The sequence below is a fragment of the Colius striatus genome, chromosome 19, assembly GCF_028858725.1.
Source record: "Colius striatus isolate bColStr4 chromosome 19, bColStr4.1.hap1, whole genome shotgun sequence".
Taxonomy (NCBI): Eukaryota; Metazoa; Chordata; class Aves; order Coliiformes; family Coliidae; genus Colius; species Colius striatus.
The window spans coordinates 1,512,501-1,530,316 of NC_084777.1; the positions used below are offsets into that span (position 1 = coordinate 1,512,501).

Sequence of the window (17,816 nt, forward strand, 5' to 3'; positions counted from 1 at the left end):
GAGATATGCATGCTTGCAAGCTGGTACTTACACAGATTGCTACTTCTATTCTGCTGGTAATTTTTCTTTCCACTGGCATTGAAACAGTTTCTAATGAAACCAACAATCTTTATACATTTACAGAAACTTAAGGCAGTCTTTATTTAGAAACTAATGGTCTGTCTCGTACAAAATCTATGAGCATTATAGGAACACTGCACACAGGGAAAAATAAAAAGCTCCCTTTCTTTGTGTCATTGTAGGAGTTGTGTGATTGGAGAGTATTTACACAGTGCTGGCCAAAATGGAGCACACACCTCTCTGTCTTGCAATAGCTGTGTGCACTGAGAGAACTTAGTTGTTGGAACAGGGATAATTATCACGTGATTTGGTGTTTTTGCATTGCATGTAGTATTCTTAGTATAAAAATTTTGCCTTATGGTTTTTGCATACCCTGCACATAGATTGCATACAAGTTTTTAATTGTCTTAAGAACAGTTAAAAATAATAGCAGTCCGTTCAAAAATACATTCAGTTGTATTGGAAAGGTTGAGTAATGAGTCATTTAAAAGTCTAGAAAAGTAGTTATAGTGTTCTGAAAGACACTCTAATAAAACCAAGGCAGTGGAAGTAGGAAATGCATGAAGGGTCTGGTACTCAATTCTGAAGCATTTGGTACTCTCTCTGTAAAGCTGTAATATTGCATTCACAGGGGGTCTTTTTAAGTGAAAGCCTAATAAAACTTCACGTAGGATAGTTGGAAACATTTTCCTTGTACAGTGATCCCCATTGACTCAGCAATGGTCAATGGAAACCTTTGTGTGGGGAAGGCAAGCAGTCTATGATGAGTGAGGAGATCACCTTGTACCCTATGTGCAGATAGTGCTGCTGCTGTTTCACTAAAGCATTCTGGAGATGATTTACCCTATGCGGACAAAGCCAGGTTCTTTGGTTCAAGTCCTGAGAGTCAGTGGACAAGACTAAACTATGGGCTTTGACTGTAGAACTCAGTGTTTTCTGAATTCAGAGTAATTCTCTAGACCAGATGTATATCCTTTAATATAGGGAAGTGAAGAAAATGTTTCTATTGCACATTTGCTCTGTATTAATCATCCTTGTTGTATGTTGCAAGTGGGTTTTTCATTACCTTTTCTTTATATTGAATAGGTGAGAGGTCATTTTTTCCTATATATTTCTATTTGTGCCTTCTATATGCTTCACTGGTATAAAGCAATCAGTATAAAAAATGTAGAATATCTTCAAATTTAATGTGTTTGTGTACATAGTAGGGTATACTCTCCTTGTTCTAAATCATTACAAGACATCTGTTCTACATGGAATTGCAAACCTTGAAAAATACATGGCAAAGAGAATTTACATCCTAATAGAACTTTTGACATATTCTGTTTATCCAAGTTCCATTTTAGAATTGAAGTTAGTAAATCTAGGGATTATAGTAGTTAAATGTTTCTGTGATGAGAGAATTCAAGGTATATATTTACTAGCCTAGTAGAATAGCTGGTTTTAGTAATCCATCAGGTCTGCACAGAATTTCATGGGACATCAGAGCATTCTATGTTTCTTTTATTATTTTGTGTATTTATTTTGCTACTGCTTGGTGACAAGCTGCTAAAACACCACTGCGCTGGATTTGTGCAGAGCAAAACAGTAAGGAAGTCTTTGTAAATATCCCCCCAAAAAGTTAGTCCTGAAGTCTAAGGCATGCTGAGAGAGAAAGGACTCAAAAGCGTTTCTTCTAGAGAATTAGAAAAATTCTGAATAGCAATAGAGGAACAATTGGATACAAGTGTGAAGAAATGTAGTTCAAGCCACTTTCTAAACAATTTGAGTTTTCTTTCCTGTAAAATGCAAATCAATATTGGAGGCTCAATAAACAATTTGATTTCGCCACAAATTATTTAACTGAGTGCAAATATTACTGGATACAGTCGTATGGCCTTTGTTATACAAGAGGTCAGACTAGATGATGATAATGGTCCCTTCTGGCCTTAAAAATCTGTGAATATATGAATAATTTAAAACCTGTCTTGCCAACCCTTATTCGTTGAGGTAGTCATATCATAACCCTGTGGGACTACTCGTGTGAGTAAAGGTTGTGGGATCAGGCCTAAAGTGAGTAATCATTACCACTTGTGTTTAAATTTATTGATAAAACTATAAAATATTCACTTGAAGTAAAGATGAGTTTCTTTAAAATGAGAGACACTTAACTCTGTTTTGTTAAGCCAGTCATTATCAAAGTAGTTCAGAAAGTTGTCTCATTTCAGTCTCCTGAACCCTTCAGTTCTCTGCTGCTGCTATGGATCACTTCATGAACAACTCCAAAAATGTTCTTTAAAAGCTTTTAATATGTGAAAAGTGTCTTGGCTTTGTTTCAACAACAATAGAGTGGGTGTAGGCACATTGAAGCTGTTGTCAACCCATCTCAACGCTTGGAACAATCCTCCTTGCTATGACTGACTGATGTGTGCTGTACAGGAGTGCTGGGAAGTGCTCTCTACTTTGCAAACAGTAGAACTTATTTTGAAATGTGATTAAAATAAGGATCAGCTCGTAAGTGGTGTCATCAAGGTTAGAGTTAAGGAACAATCTCAGATATGCCATGTTATATTAACAGTTATAAGTAGTTAAACTGGTTCTCCATTGACAGAACATTTTGAAAACAAGAGTTTAGTGGGATGACTTTGTTATCTAACTTAAATCTGAATTTCTGATGACTAAGGCTAATTTGGAAATCACACTACTAAATGAGCATAGATAATAGTCTTGCAGCTTCCCCCCACCCTCCTCATTGTATGGTTCCTTTTTGAGTTTGGGGTGGTGTGGATGGAAATAAAACTTATTTTGCCTTCTCCTAATTAGAGAGTCTTGCTAAGTGTGATACTTTAAAATAAGCATGTCCTTCTATTTGCTCCACACCTCCCACTCCCAAGTGATGAACTGTAAGATCACATCATCTGTCCAGTCTTTTCGAGAGAAGGAATTTTATAGTAGAATGCTTGTCAATGAAGTCAGATGGTTATTTGTTACTTCAGTTATAACAAGTATTCAGTTGTAGTTATCTGCTTGGTTATCAAAATCCAATGCCTTCTGCAGATGAGAGTGTAGGGCTGGATTGCCCTGTAGAATACTCAACATAAAAGACGTGTAGGAATGCCAGTGAACATGTGAATACTAAATGGCAGCTGTACTGAATTCCAAGTTACTGTAACATATCAGAATGCTAGAACGAATGTTCTGGAAGGTGTGGATATCTTTTGTAGTGCTTTACTGCTTTAGCTGTGAAAGAAAATGAGTCTGTAATAGTGTGTATAATTGGAATTTTTAGATTCTTACGTCTTTTGTTTCCTGGTACTGCGTTTGTCAGAGCCATCATCATGAGGTCTGCATTGGCACATTTGCTACTGGGCTTAGGATAACTTTTGAATAATATCATAAAGAGTTCAAAGCATTTGGTTTGCATGATGCTTTAATTGAATTTCCCAAATCATTTTGCATGTGTTACTCTTTGTTCTTTTTCAAGTTTTCTTTTTAAAGACATGATTGCAAAGTAGCCTGAAATAAAGTATTTGTTGGTGATTGATGGATATTAACTGATATTCACATACTCAAATTTTCACATGTGTCTGAGCAGCAGCATAGAACTGGTCACATGTTATAGAAAGGGTTGGAAACGAATTTGTGCTTATCCAGGGAAATTCAAAGTTCTTAGCTTTATATTTGGAAAACATACGTTTCTAAGTTCAGGCATCTTTGTACATATCAGCTGTCTTGTCTTTCACTTTCCACAGTTAATGAATATTTTTATAGCTTTCAGGTTTCTCTCTAGCATATTTTAAAATCTGAAAGCTGTGAAAATATAGATAAATTTGAAAAGCTATATCCTCTTATAACCTTCAGTTCTCTGGGCTGATCATCAACTCCATCTCATCTCTGCAAACTTAGAACAGATCTTCTATCCCTGGGGGCACTGGTGTCCTCATCATATATCATCATTTTCTCTTTCCTTCTCCTTCAGAGAATTCTCAGAGAGGTATGAAGTGAATGCAAGTCTGAGAAACAGGTGTTCCTGAATTTTGAACATTGGTCAGCAGTTGCCTCATTTGGGATAGTTACTTAGCTTAGTTATTTAGCTTTGTTATGTTTCCTCAGATGCAAAAATTAGGTAATACCTGTGTAATGGAGTTATTAAGTAACTTCCTTACTGAGTGGCTTTAAACCACTCCCACAGCAACACATTCTTCTCTACAGTAGTAAGGAGGCTCTTGGTCATAGCAATTAGAAAGCTTTGGAGAAGGCAAATCCATGAATTCTATCTGTTTCTGCTATTTGATAACATTGCTAGTTATATCTGTGGCATTTTTCTTAGCAGTCTTAATTTGTAGGTAATAATTCTAAGAGTGTTCTGCTTTCGAGTACAATAGCATGCTAAAACTTTGTCTCATTATTTCTCAGGAATTAGGTATTTTTCTCAGTTGTTGGTTAGGATTTACAGTCTGTAGCTTATTTGCTGCTAAGGATGTCACTGATGGGGAACTTAGGATATGGAATGACTAACTGAATTCAGTATACTCACTAATATTCTCTTTGGTAACCAGTGCAGGAGGAAATTGGAGTCTAATTTATCCTCTCACACTTTTTAATACTTTGAATTTCTAGAGAAGGTCTTGTTAGTGAAATGACAATTTTACAGGAAGAGATGGTAAAATTTCTGTAGTATGGAAACGGCAGAAAAGTGCCACTGAAGTCTTTTGCACAGAGTTGTTGGTACAGATCCTTACCTTTGCTTGTTAACCATAAAATTCTGCTGCTGCCTTTATCTAAACTGTTTTCCACATTGCAGATTTCTTCACATCTTTTTCCTTGAGAAAAAGACAGTTGATTTTTTTTTAATGATACTTTTACTATTCAGTGTTTTTTGTTTGTTGCTTATTTGGGACTTTTTTTTCTCTGATTGTTTCTTTATAACATTTTGGCAGTTTTTCCTTTAATTTAGTTTCCTGTTTGTGCCCAGATGCTGCAGAAGTGTGTATGAAAATTTGGGCCCAGCTAGAAGAGATTAAAATCTTTAAAAGCCAAAACTGTGCTTTTTTTTTTTTTCCTTACCCACTGAAAAATGAATCTCCTGTTAGGGCTGGTCTCCTGTTAGGAGATTTACAAAGGTGTAACAAGGTTACACGAGTGGAGTTTTATTTTAGGTTTTAATATAGGTCTGACTCTTCTCTTTCAACACACTGCATTTGTATGAATGAATTCCTATAGCTTGCACTATCTGATTTTAGTAAAGATTAAATCTGACCCAGTCTTGTTGTATGACTGAAAAATCTAATTGGAATGGTGCCATCACAAGTCTCCTATGATAATAAAGTTTGCATTTGAGAAATGGAGCTCATTTTGTAGTCAATACTGTTGTATTTACTTGCATATATATTTTTAAAAGGTTGGACAGTGGATGGTGCAGAAATGATTAACAAAGCCTGATGTTGCCCATTTATGTAAACAGAGTATTTCTTTTGTGGATATGTCTTGTTAACTATCCATTGCAGACCTTTATTGGTGCTTCTTGAATAATTTGTTTAAACTATGCAGTACAGATTCCTTATTTTAGCACTAAGACTTACAAAGGCTTCTTTTAGCAGCCTTTAATTTTGTACTTATGTATGTGACATAGCCTGTGGCTGTGATCTCTACTGTGAATCTGCAGTTGTTTTGGGATGAAAGGAGGAGGCAGCTGGAAACTCAGTAGCTACATCTAGCTGTCTACCTAGAGAAGGCCTTGATTTCAAGTTTATCTAAACAAGCTCGACTAATCCCAACTATCTAGGGGGATCCACTGTCAAAACAAGCAGCATGGCCCTAAGGCAAACACAACCATACAGAAATGAAGGCTGGGACTTCCAATACTCCAATGACTGCATACTGGAGGCTTTTTTTCCTGAAAGAGAGTAAGAGAGGTAGAATTTGCATAATGCCTTTTCATTGGAAACTTTTGGAAAGCTGACAGAGGTCCAGCTTATAGCTCTGTAGCCACAATACAGAGTCTATAGGAGAATCCTTGAATGACCTAACCATATTGAAAGAAAAAAATGAAAGCATCGAAGTATAGCCAAGTGAGTGTGGAAAAGAGGGCTGCTGCATTGTCTAACATCTGCTCTACTTCTCGTTAGTTTTGTTCTTTGGTATTCTATGTGGACTTTGGAGAAACCTAAGACAGCCTAACATGAATCCTATAATCTTCCTTCTGAATATTTATGTAGTGTGCCAGCCTCTAAGCTGTCCTTTGCATCTTCCTACTTCCCCCTCATTTTCATGCTCTCAAATGAGGCCAACATTTCAAAAGCTAAATAAATGTTTGTGAATGTTTATAAAAGATTTGCATAAATTTGTTCTTGTTTGACAAAGATCACTTTTTTCTTATGCCAGTTCTGAAATTTTTTAAAGGTTTCAGTGCTTGTCTTGACAACAAAGTCCTGCCTCAGAGAACAATGATTGCTGATTAAGTGGGTATGCAGTTGTAGCTGAATAGAGCATTTGAGACGACGTCTAAAAGGGCCAGTCATCTTAAGCCGGAATTATAATATTTAACAAATGTTAACCAAAGTATATATTTAAAGCTTTGCTTTTGGTGCAGTATACCTGTGCAATTGACTTATGGTGTGAGAAGTGTGTGATTATCTTTTCACAGCTAATAGTTCTCACCTAATTTTTACTAAATGTGGGAGCGAAAATATTCCTCATTTTTAGTCGCTAAATGTATTGAATTCAATTAGTATTTTAGCTTTCTGATATTGACACTCATCTGTACCAGTGGATCAATATTTATACACATAATTGGACCTGAATATTTTTTATGTTTGTTTGTATAATTTCTCATTGTGATCTCAGACTGGAACAATTTATTCCTACAACAGTAGCTGTAGCTTTTTTTATTCTTTCTAGCATATGAGCTACAATCCATTTGTCTTAAAATAAAACTGAATCATAATTTTATTGAACAGGTTTTAAAGACATTTATTGAGGAGGTCTCTTTGAAAAACTGCTTAAATATTTAGTTCAGCTTTCTTCCTACAGAAAAAAGTAGTAGTCGTTTCTGTTCTTTTGTTCTATTAGTGGAGAGGTTGAAGTTGTCATTAAGGCAAAAACTAGAGCTACTTCTCTGACACAGTTTTTATCACATCTGCTAGGCCTGTGTCCCAGGAGGAGCTGTGCAGAGCAGTGAATTCAGCATAGGCCCATTATCTACTGTTTTTGCGTATGTTGTAAAAGGAGTGAGACCTCAGGGAGGCTTGGAGCCTCCTCCCGTGTAATGTCCAAATCAGGTTTGAAGGACTGGTGGCAGGAAAGCTTTGGCCTTGGGGTGTGAATTCTAAGAAAAAGAGTCACAATTAGGTTTAAAAAATTCAGGGATTTTGAGCTTTATCTTGAAATATGTTTTTAGTAATGCAAGTGGAAAAGTTGCCCATCTGTGCACATATTTTGTACGTTTAAAATATTTAAATGATATCAGGCCTCAATATGCTTAGGAAGTGTTATTTATCTCATGCTCTTCCTGTATATGTTGGGGGGGTTGTCTGTTTTTTACAAATAGAATTTTCCTGAGAACAATTGGTTACCTTCAGTGGAAGGATGTTAATTCATACTGGGTATAGTTCCTCTTCTGACCCTCGTGCAGGAGGAAGTGAGTTTTGTAAAAGAAAACCCTCCCCTAATTCAAGCTTTATAATGCTCACAAAGAGACAATTTTTATAACACTACACAAATGGATGAACTAGTGCTATAGTTGTATTGGAGCACTAGTAGAACTACAGAAGTAATGATAAAACTATATTAAGGTAATTTAAAATAATGCTATTCAGCAAATGATGCTGATTTTGGGGGTAGAACGTGCTTTTATAGAACTGATTAAAATTAATTGTTCTAAATATTTTGACCGTTATAAAAATCAATAACTTTCAGTACTGTCCTAAGACATAAAATGATTTGATGATAAAATCAATGCAAAATGAACTTTGCCATTAATATTGCAATGAGCAGGGAGGTGTTTTATTTAAAAAAGGATCTATTGTATCAGTTTTGGACAAACTGGAATCATCTTTAGAGAAATCTTGATTTTCAGTTTGTTCTTTGCTTTCTTTGTTTCATCATCTTTCAAAATTTCAGCTTTTTGTTGTGACTGTGGCACATTCTTTTTCATTTGAGAATTAGATTTTTATAATCTGCTTGAATTGGAATGCTTCTGATTTTTGACTTCAGGAGTACACAGCATTTGCTTATTGATGAGAATCATTCTAGGAGAATTTGATGTAGGGTAACATAGCTTGGCACTAATCATAATGCAAATTAAAGTTTAAATTTTCCAAATGCAAGATACACTGAACCCTCTTCGTTACTCACAGCTGTGTTCAAGTTAGTGGTTGAAATTTTTGTGCCAGCATCACTGTATTTCACTGATATTCTTTAACATTTTGGAATGTGACAACACTTTCCTGTCCATTGTAAGTAGTTGCTTTGTAAATGTTTAAAACTTATCAAAATTTATTACTGAGGTGCTTATTATTGTGCAGAAAGATGTTTCCTTTCCTAGGAAACTGTACATGAATTTCTGACCAACTGCATAGCTAATAGCTCGATGCTCTGTACTATGTTTTGTTTTGTACTTTTTCTTTCATTACCCTTTGGATTTCAAACAGAGTTTTTGTCAGGTTAAAGTTGGTTATTTGGGTGTACTGATAACCTTTTAAGTTCTTAAACCTGTTGTTTTGATGCAGTGGATGATTTAATTAATTGTCAATTAAAGATAAGATCAGTTTGTAATTATGTGGCAATAAGGTAGATCAATGTACAACCCAAATTTCGATATAACGGGGGGATATTTCACCTCAGTTAGTGTATCTGCACTCTTTTATCCTAGATTAACATTTTTGTAATATTAAATTTGTTATTTCTGAGCAGAAATAAAATCATCTCTAGTGGCTGGTCGTCAGGATCCTGGTACCTGTTCATACTTTCCTTGATGCCATCAACTGGCTGTCACTGTCCTTAACTCTCGTTGCTCTCCACTCTCTCCTCCTTCCTTCAGCAGTCTGATGTCTTCTTGAAACTCTCTCGGTGTCCCTGTGTGCAAAAAGAATGGATTTCATGTTTCTTTAATGGATTCAGATGTTATTTCAAGCTGGATAAGATGAAAACCATTGGTATTTCCACTCTCCGTTTAGCATTTAACTTAAGCAACCTCACCTGTACTTCACCTATGGTTTAAGATTAAGAAAAGAAAACAATGTTCATCTTTTTCATCACCGAGTCATCTCTCCTCTCCATGGAGAACTCGTCTTATTTGCAGTGCTCCATTCTCTTGTAATATTTGAATTATCCCCCTGTAAAAACCTATGTACTTTCTGAAATAGGATTGGGGGGGTTGGGTTTTTTTGGTTGGTTGTTTTTCCCCCCATGACCCACAGTACTCTGGGTAATCTTTTCAACTTCACCCCATTTTTTTCTCACGTTTCCCAAAAGACTTCGAGGTGCAGGTCCCCAACCTGTTGGGTTCTGTGGCATATTTTGTCTCTTCTCTGACTCACATTAATATTTGAGTGTCTTACCTTAGTCATTCATCATTTTTCATAGATCTCTGCCTGTATTTTAATGTAATTTCTACTTAGACTTCTTGTTTCACACTGTCGGCTGTATTGTGCATCTTTCTCAAAGCAGATGTTAGCAATATTTTGCTGTTCTTGCATTAGACTACCAATTTGCATATCATTTTATCAGTGCAGTTTTCTTTACTTGTATCTGCAGCATGGGATATCTGTGCCTGATGTTCACTCAAACAAGAGAAATAAAATGATCCTGTATATTTAAGAGGCTCTGAAGTTGTTCCATTGACTCGGATGTGGGAGCATACAGTGAAAGGTTTAAAAACAAAATGTAAAACTTGCATTGATGCAGATTGCATGTTCAGCTCTCAAGTGAACATGCAAAATCTTTCAGCAATGTTGAGCTTTGTTTCCTGTTTCATCTCAATATATAGGAAATTTGAGACATAAGCCAAATATACATTGCATGTCTTTAACAACCTTGCTTTCCGTGTGCTTTTCACGTATCTCTCGTGTGTGTGTGTGGAGGAAATCCTTTTAGAGACTGCTTCACCTTCATAAATTGCTGTGTGACACAAAAGGGTGAACACTGTATTCCTGCCTCATTTATTTTGAAAACTTTGCTACTGAAACCAAACTTAATCAATGAGCTCTGTGTTGTCTCCAATAAGTTATGTACTGGCTTTATTGATTGGGAAGGATTTTAGAAAACCCATGTGGGGTTTATAATGTCAGCAGTGTTTTGATTATGAAAAGAGTTGGAACCTTGGGAGAAGGAACCAGGTGGTGTATGTCCTAAAGCCACTGGTGACACGGCTGGGCTGAATCCCTCAGGGGACACAGTTCATGCCCTGCACTTTAACTGTGGTGACTGGCTGCTATAGATGCACTTTTTGCTCATTAAAATGTTAAAAATCAAACTGCATGTAAAAAGATTTGTGAAAATATAAACTTGGGGATTGATCCAGAAAACTGGCATGTGATACCCCAGAGACTCTGGTTTCAGCTACTGGGTAATTTACACTTATCAGCTGTATGTCCTGGATTGTTTGGTGCTTGGGTTGTTTCTTTTTCTTTTATTCTTTTTTTAGGAGGCTTTGCTTTAGAGGCATTTGTGTAGGTTTTTATTTAAGAAAATAGACATAGGGGAATAAAATAAGAAAACAAGTTGCGAATACTATGTCTGTGTTTCATGTCAGGTGAAAACATAACAAGGATTGTAAGATGCTGACAGGGAGTGGTTCTGGGTTTTGGTTTTGTTATGGTTTTTGTTTGGAATCATAAAGAAATGCTGATTTTTCTAGGCCATAAGTAACCACCCACCTAAAGAGGTCTGATGGGGACTTGTATATTATGTAGACATTGCTAATCTTTCAGCTGAGCAGTATTTAAAGGGTAAAAAAAAGAAAACCATTACATTTATAGGAACAAGCTTTTAACTTGGGCAAAAATCAAGTAGTTTTCTAGTAGATGTATTACTTACATGCAAAAGATAAGCAATTTTGCTAATTAAAAGCTAATTCTGCCTAAAAAAAAGTGGATTTAGTAGGTAAAATTTAAAAATACATCTGTGATTAACCTGTACTAGTCTCAATATTTTAGTTGTAAATCAGGATGGATACAGATCAGTATACAGTGACTGGCAAATTACATGCAATAACATTGCAAATGCCACACAACCATATGAATGTTAAATATCTCTTTAAAAGACAAGTCAATGTATAGTGGCACATTCAATATATTGCCTCTAAGTGAAAATCTCATTTTCTGTGTTTAGTAAGCCATAAAATACTGAGAAACAAGGGAAAAGTAAGTTCTGAGTACTATGCTTGTGCTACAATAGTACAATGCTGGTGGGATGCTGAAGGGTCTTATTAGGTGAATGTGTTTACTTGCAGTAACAATACTTTTTAAAATCATCAAAATAATAGTGAGAATATACTCTGCCATTTGGAGGTGACTGGTGATGACTTGTTTTAACACTGTTTCATTTCAGAATTCTATGTAGCAGCTACATGGCTTTGTTTGTAAAAGGCAGATGTACAGTGGTGATTTTGCGGGGTCTGTGTTGGTAAGATCAATAAGAATGCAGGCACTTTGCTGCAAGTATCATTGCGATTATTTAAAAACTCTGGGGTTTCTTTGTTGTTGATTTTAATTTTTTTACATTTTATACACTAGGATTTCAGTTGTGGGTAAAGGACAACTGTGTAATAGAGAGGATTTGCCAGGTTTGGGTTCTGTGTGCAGGCAATCAGAGTTGTTCAGCAGGCGGTCGATCTTTGTGGAGCTCCGTGAGGATCTGCACAAGGGTGAACACAATCGTACTGTGAGGCCTTTACTAGCAAGGCATTATTTTGTATCAAAATACATATTTTACTCTGAAACTTACATACCTCCTTTCCAAGTTTTCCTGCCGTAATTAAAAGGAGGATACTTCTTTGCTTTACATAACATTCTTCAGTAGATCCTTTCTTGTTCTGTAAAAACAGGAGATTGTTAAATAATCTATTAATAAACTGTCAAAGTTTCCGTATCTGCACCTGCCTGAAATCTTAAGAACTTGCCACATTTTGGTTGTTAAGAAACCTCTATGAGCAGTTGAGCCTGAAACCATTGCTAGGAATGAGATGTACTTACTTGAATTATGTAGGAGGAACATGTTCTTGCAAGGAAGTCAATATGTTTTCTGCTTCATTGAATAGGTTATTAGATTGATGTAGTTTGTTTGTTGAAGGATGGCATTAGGTTTAGAAATAAATGAAGCGAGACACATCAATTTAGTTATTGATGATAATTTATTGCTATTGGTCAGAAAAGTGTTGAATTTATCAGAGGATTTGTCATTTAGTTGGGATTATCTTGTTTCAGCTGAAAACAGAAATAAAGTTTACATTTCAAGTCTCAAACTATTTAAGTGTGAAGGAGAATGAGCAAGAAATTGTCTGGTAGTAAAGGTCTGTGAATTTGGTAGATCTTTATGGTGGGCTGTGGATTATAGAATTAAGGTTTTTAATATTATAGAGCAATATAATGTAAATGGATTGCTTTTGTTGATGAACAGAACTATTTTGGGACTAATGTGTTTCTGAGTTTGCCTCTAATGACTGTTTAAAGTTGTAAAGTTGAAAATTATTAATTTCTCTGCTGATTGTGTTTTCAGTTTTCATATTAATGTTTTTTATTTGATGTCATGCAAAGACTGTACTTAAAAGTTTCTCTGTGGTGTGGTTTGGCAGCTTTTAGAAAACGATGTGTAGGTTAAATGATTTATATGAATTTTAATAGGAATTCTTTGAATCAGTCCTTTAACACTCAGATTTTCTTTCTAATAGCAGTAGGCAACGTTAAACATTCCTGCTATGAGTCCTGTTGGCTTTATCTTTTGTTATTTATCTTGCTGATGTGAGGAAGTATTCTCTAATCCCCCAGACCTCTGTTCCTAGGTAACAGTCAAAAGCTGTGCCAGCAGAAGTGGTCCTGCCAGGCCAAGCCCATGTGGTTTGGTGTTATTCACTATGATCCATATGGTCAGGGTAGAGATTGTCCCTAGAGAGGTGTTAACACTCAACAACCCAACCTCCTCCTCCTCTTTGGAGAATTGCTGGATGGCTCCTGCTGCCTGCCCATGTGTGAATCTTGATTAATTTTTCATTTTTAATGAAGTTTGATCATGTTTATTATTTCACATGATTGACTGCCTGGTACTCCTTCCATGTAATTGATAAAGCCCATATTTCTTCATCTGTCTCTTATTTCTTCAGGGCAAAGTTGTGAAATTGTGTGATGTGGTTAATATTAGATTTATTGGTCCCAATAGATGTATAAATTATCTCTTTTTCTCTCCACAGGAAGTTCTACAGACTTTGACCAAGTTTTGTTTCCCCTTCTATGTGGACAGGTAGTGTTAGCTTTTCAAACTTTACAAGAAAATAAGCTTGTCAATAAAACCACTGTAGAAAATAAAAACCATACCATTCTTAATGTTCTGTCTGCTTGCCTGTGATTTAAGGCACCCAAGTGCAAATTATAGTCTCAGAATCACTTTTTTCCTGGGGCTTTATGGGCACCATCAAAAAAAAAAAAAAGAGTTTTAAAAGTTTGAGCTGTTCAGTGGCAGCAGTAAGAGTGTGTTTGGTTTCACTTCTGTGTGACACTTGGATGTGAAAATGCCACAATGCAAATTCTTGTCAGGGATTCCCAAATTATCAAAATTCAGCAAAGCGATTAATGAAGTGCTTTATGTCTCAAGGCCTCTTGGTCTTGCTGGAATGCTGCTGCTATACTTGGTGGCTACTTCATGTGGCTTCTCTGTAAAGTAAATTCCAGTGGATTTAACAGGAACTAAGAATATTTAATTCTTGCAATTTGGAACACTCTGGAACATTTTAGGGTTTTAGTTTTGTATTTACTCTGAGTTACTGTTGGTGGTTTCAGAACAAGCGTTGCAATGTTGAGAGGATGCACCATTCTTCATATCATCTGCGAGCATCATTTGATTGGTTTGAATCACTTGTCTTAGGTCAGCTAGCACATGGAATGCTTCTCATTGATGAAATTGACCTTAACTATGATTAAAAGGAGAAGTCTTTTTTCTTATTTCAGTGAAATCTGTGATATTTAGAGTAGAAATTGACGAAGTTTCTTTATCACTGAACATCCATGCTGAAGATGACTGCTTTTCTGAGCTGTTGTGCCATTTTTAAAAAATGACTTTTCCCTTTTTGCTCCCACCCATAGGCCACCTGGGAGTTCTGGTACCTTGAAATACTGTTCACCAGTTTCTATGAGTAGAGATTAAATGTCACTGTGCTCCTCTGGAGATAGCAGTCTACTTAATAAAACCACTGCCACACTTTGTCCTCTGTTGTCATAACCTGGGGGTGGAGGAAGCCAAAAGCCTGAGTGGATCATGCAGACGAGATGTCCTTTCAACCCTCTGGGTGGTTGTTGCAGAGCAGGCTTGGTGAGGCACTGGTAGAGACAGCTGTTGCCACCAGTCCCTCTGCTAGACCCGATTTGTACATAAAAAGAGAGTTTGAGTATCCCGGGCTGTCAACATGAGCTATGTAACCAGTGCCTGTTGACTCAGAAGTCCTTTAAAAGCCACAAACACTTCTTCATAATCTAAAATCACTTTTTGCTGTTTATCTTTTTGCTTTCCTAAGGGGGAAAGTGGGGAAGTACTTACTTATATTTTTCTCATATATGTGTTTCTACCAGAAATATTTGTGCTTACTACGTGTAGGTTTATTGTACCTAGGGGGTTTGTTTGTTTTGTTGTTTTTTGTTTTCCTCAGCAATATAACATTTTGCAAGATAAAAACACTGAAAACCCATATGGGGTGGAAATGAGAACATAATGAAAAGTGATTCCCATTTTTGGATTCACTTGTTTGACTAAATATCACAGACTGTCACTGAAAAGACTGTAAGCCAACCATTTTGAACATAAAGAAGAGATTGTAACCCATAGCATACTTAATTTAAAGTGAAGAATAGACTTTCAGTACTGCAGAAGGTAGAGGACGTCCCATTTCTGAACAGAAAAAGAGAAACATTGAAGTGGTTTCGGTGCACACCTTCCAAATATGTAGGTGCTCTTCCCAGTTAACCTGATTGGCTTCTTGCTAGCTGTGACAATTTGAGTGTTAGATTCCATCTGCAGTGTTGAGAGGCTTTAAAACTTATTATTCTTAATGTAACAGTGGAGATACTGGCTCGTTCAAATAACTCAGGAACAAGGGGCAAGATTTTTGGTTGGAATAATCCTTTGTGTAGGAAGTATCTTCATAATCTGTGGGAAAATGATCAGTCTGAATTCCGATGAAGAGCTACTGCTACAAGTGATCAGAAACACGTCATCACTAAAAAATAGACGCTATTTTGCTTGTCACCAACTCACTGACCAAAGTAGCATTATCAGTAATTAGAACTTAAGGTTTCAAGTCCTGCTAGAGTCATGTCCTCAGCTTATTCCCTGTTCATGAGGACTTGGGGGAATTTAACTTGCATTACTATGTTCTGTGGTGTGTGCAGCATTGTGCCAGGCTCTCAGTGGAAACTTCTTGATGATGGAAGCGTGCTCAGTGGCACAGTGGTATGTCTTTAACAAGTGCTGAGGAAGGATGTTAAGTCTTCATCTACATGTGTCCCTCTTCTAAGACTGCATGTTTTCTAAAGCAGATGGCAAAAGCTGAAGATGTACTATTGCCTCTGCCAGATCACAACTTCAGATGATGATAGAACACCAGGATTTTGAGGCAAATCAGTCTTCTGTGTATCTGATTGTTCTCTGTGCTGAAGGTTTTTTATATTGATTCTTTTTATATATATCATTGCTAGTGGTCAAAAATCACCAGGGACTATTCTCCCTGTCCTTCAGGCAGTAGGCCATTAGTTTTTGACTCTTAGGTTGCAGGATCAAAGCAGATACTACTCATCAACTGCAGGAGTGTAGAGCTCCACCTCAGTTGAATTTCGTGTCAGGACTCATCTCTGTTAGTCAGGTATATCTAGTGATGGGGGAGTTTTAAGAAATCACTCTTTCTCTTTCCCCTTCCCTCCAACTCTTTAACTTCTATCTGTCCATTCAGAGATGAATGTTAGGGTGCTTCCATCCTCTTAGGCTCTTAAAGAGACCTTCCCATTTGAAAGTAGAGCTATGAATCTTCAGTTATATTATTAACATATTACCATCTTAGATGGAGAAGTTCATCGTTCCACGGGAAGAACTGACCGCTGAAACTTGAGCAACTATCAGACAGATTTAGCTTCTGCAGGTCACGTAACTGCAAGAATCTTTAGGTTTACTTTGGAAGAACTTACCAACTTGTCACAGTTGTTTAATAAACAAGCTTCTCCCTGCTGCACATGAAGTTGTTTTTGTTTTTTTTCCCCGTTCCATAGTTTTAATTGTCAGCTAGAATGCTATTTCTCACACACGCTCTGCTCTCAACCTTGTTAAAGTTAAGCATATAATCCCCTTGTAAAACACCATACTAAAATCACCATAGTAACATTACATCCAAGCTTTACAGATAAAACACAACACCAGTAAGGGATTTTTTGGTATCCCCTAGCAGCTCAGTATGGTTTATGGAAATAGTTGCTCTGTTGACATTTAGATTTTGGTAGGATGATAGTACTTACACTGTCTAATTCTCAGACTGCTGCAGTACTTTTAAATATCTGTCTTTTTGTTCATCTGTGAATTTAGATCTCTTTTTCATCTTCATCACTGCTTTACTGTAGTTAACCAATTGTCAAGTGAAGAGTAATAAAACAGTATTTTGAGTTATATGAGAGAAGAAAAGTTTGGGTTTTACAGTGCATACTGCACTGAAGATGGTTGATAGTCATAACCATTTCCATTTAAAGATAAATGCATTTTTAGTATGCCCCATACTTAAAAAATGGAAAAAAACCCGCAACCCAAAAGCCCCCACTCCTTCCTCATGAAGCAGCTCACATATTTAAGTTTCTAGAGGGTGTATACTCTCCAAGTAATTTCTGAGGAAAGCTCTGCTGAAAGTGGAAATGTTATAAGTTCAATGACTTTGACTAGATCCTTTAGACACAGAGTTAGCTGAGCATTAATTTTTTTCTCTTACTCTATTTTCAGCCATGCAGTTAACCAAGTTGGGCAGAACTTTACATTTGTGCTTACAGACATTGACAGCAAACAGAGGTTTGGATTCTGTCGCTTATCTTCTGGGGCCAAGAGCTGCTTCTGTATCTTAAGGTAGGTCTGTGGTTTGGCTTTTGGCTGACTGTAGGAATCAGTGTTTGACTTTGCTGTGTTACACTGTAATTATAACTTCCAGCTGTTCAAAATTATTTTCCTATCTGGTCCTCAGAGTCACTGCTCTTCTGCAGAAGTGATGCAAAATGTCTTGCACTTTGAGTTCCTCTGTAGATAACTATATTTGTTTGTAGTCAATGTTCTTGAGTTAACAATGTGGAAAAAAAAAAAGTCTCTTTTCAGTAATTTGATATGACATAGCATGATGGCAGCTGTTATCTGTAGCTGTCACAGCTGATCTTGTTAAGGCATTTTGTGGACATTTGTATATGCAAGTTTTATTAACAAAGTTTCTGTTGGTAGTGGAGAGAAAGTCACTGATGCTCTCCATATCCTGAAAGTTCCTATGTATGAGTTTACTCTGCCCATTGAAGTTTTTGTGGTTTGTCCTAATAAAGACCATTCATGGAAATTTAGAA

The 17,816-nt window shown here is 36.5% G+C and overlaps 1 protein-coding gene across 5 annotated transcripts in view; it reads left to right on the top strand.

Annotated features, from left to right (window-relative positions):
- The window catches only part of DENND1A (DENN domain containing 1A), a 177,557-nt gene that overhangs the window by 32,803 nt on the left and 126,938 nt on the right, over window positions 1-17,816 (top strand). For all 5 annotated transcript variants that reach the window (XM_062011582.1, XM_062011584.1, XM_062011585.1 and 2 more), the window contains exons 4-5: window positions 13,445-13,494; window positions 17,218-17,337. In XM_062011582.1, the coding sequence (XP_061867566.1) occupies window positions 13,445-13,494; window positions 17,218-17,337 (170 nt within the window). The remainder of the gene's footprint in view (window positions 1-13,444; window positions 13,495-17,217; window positions 17,338-17,816) is intronic.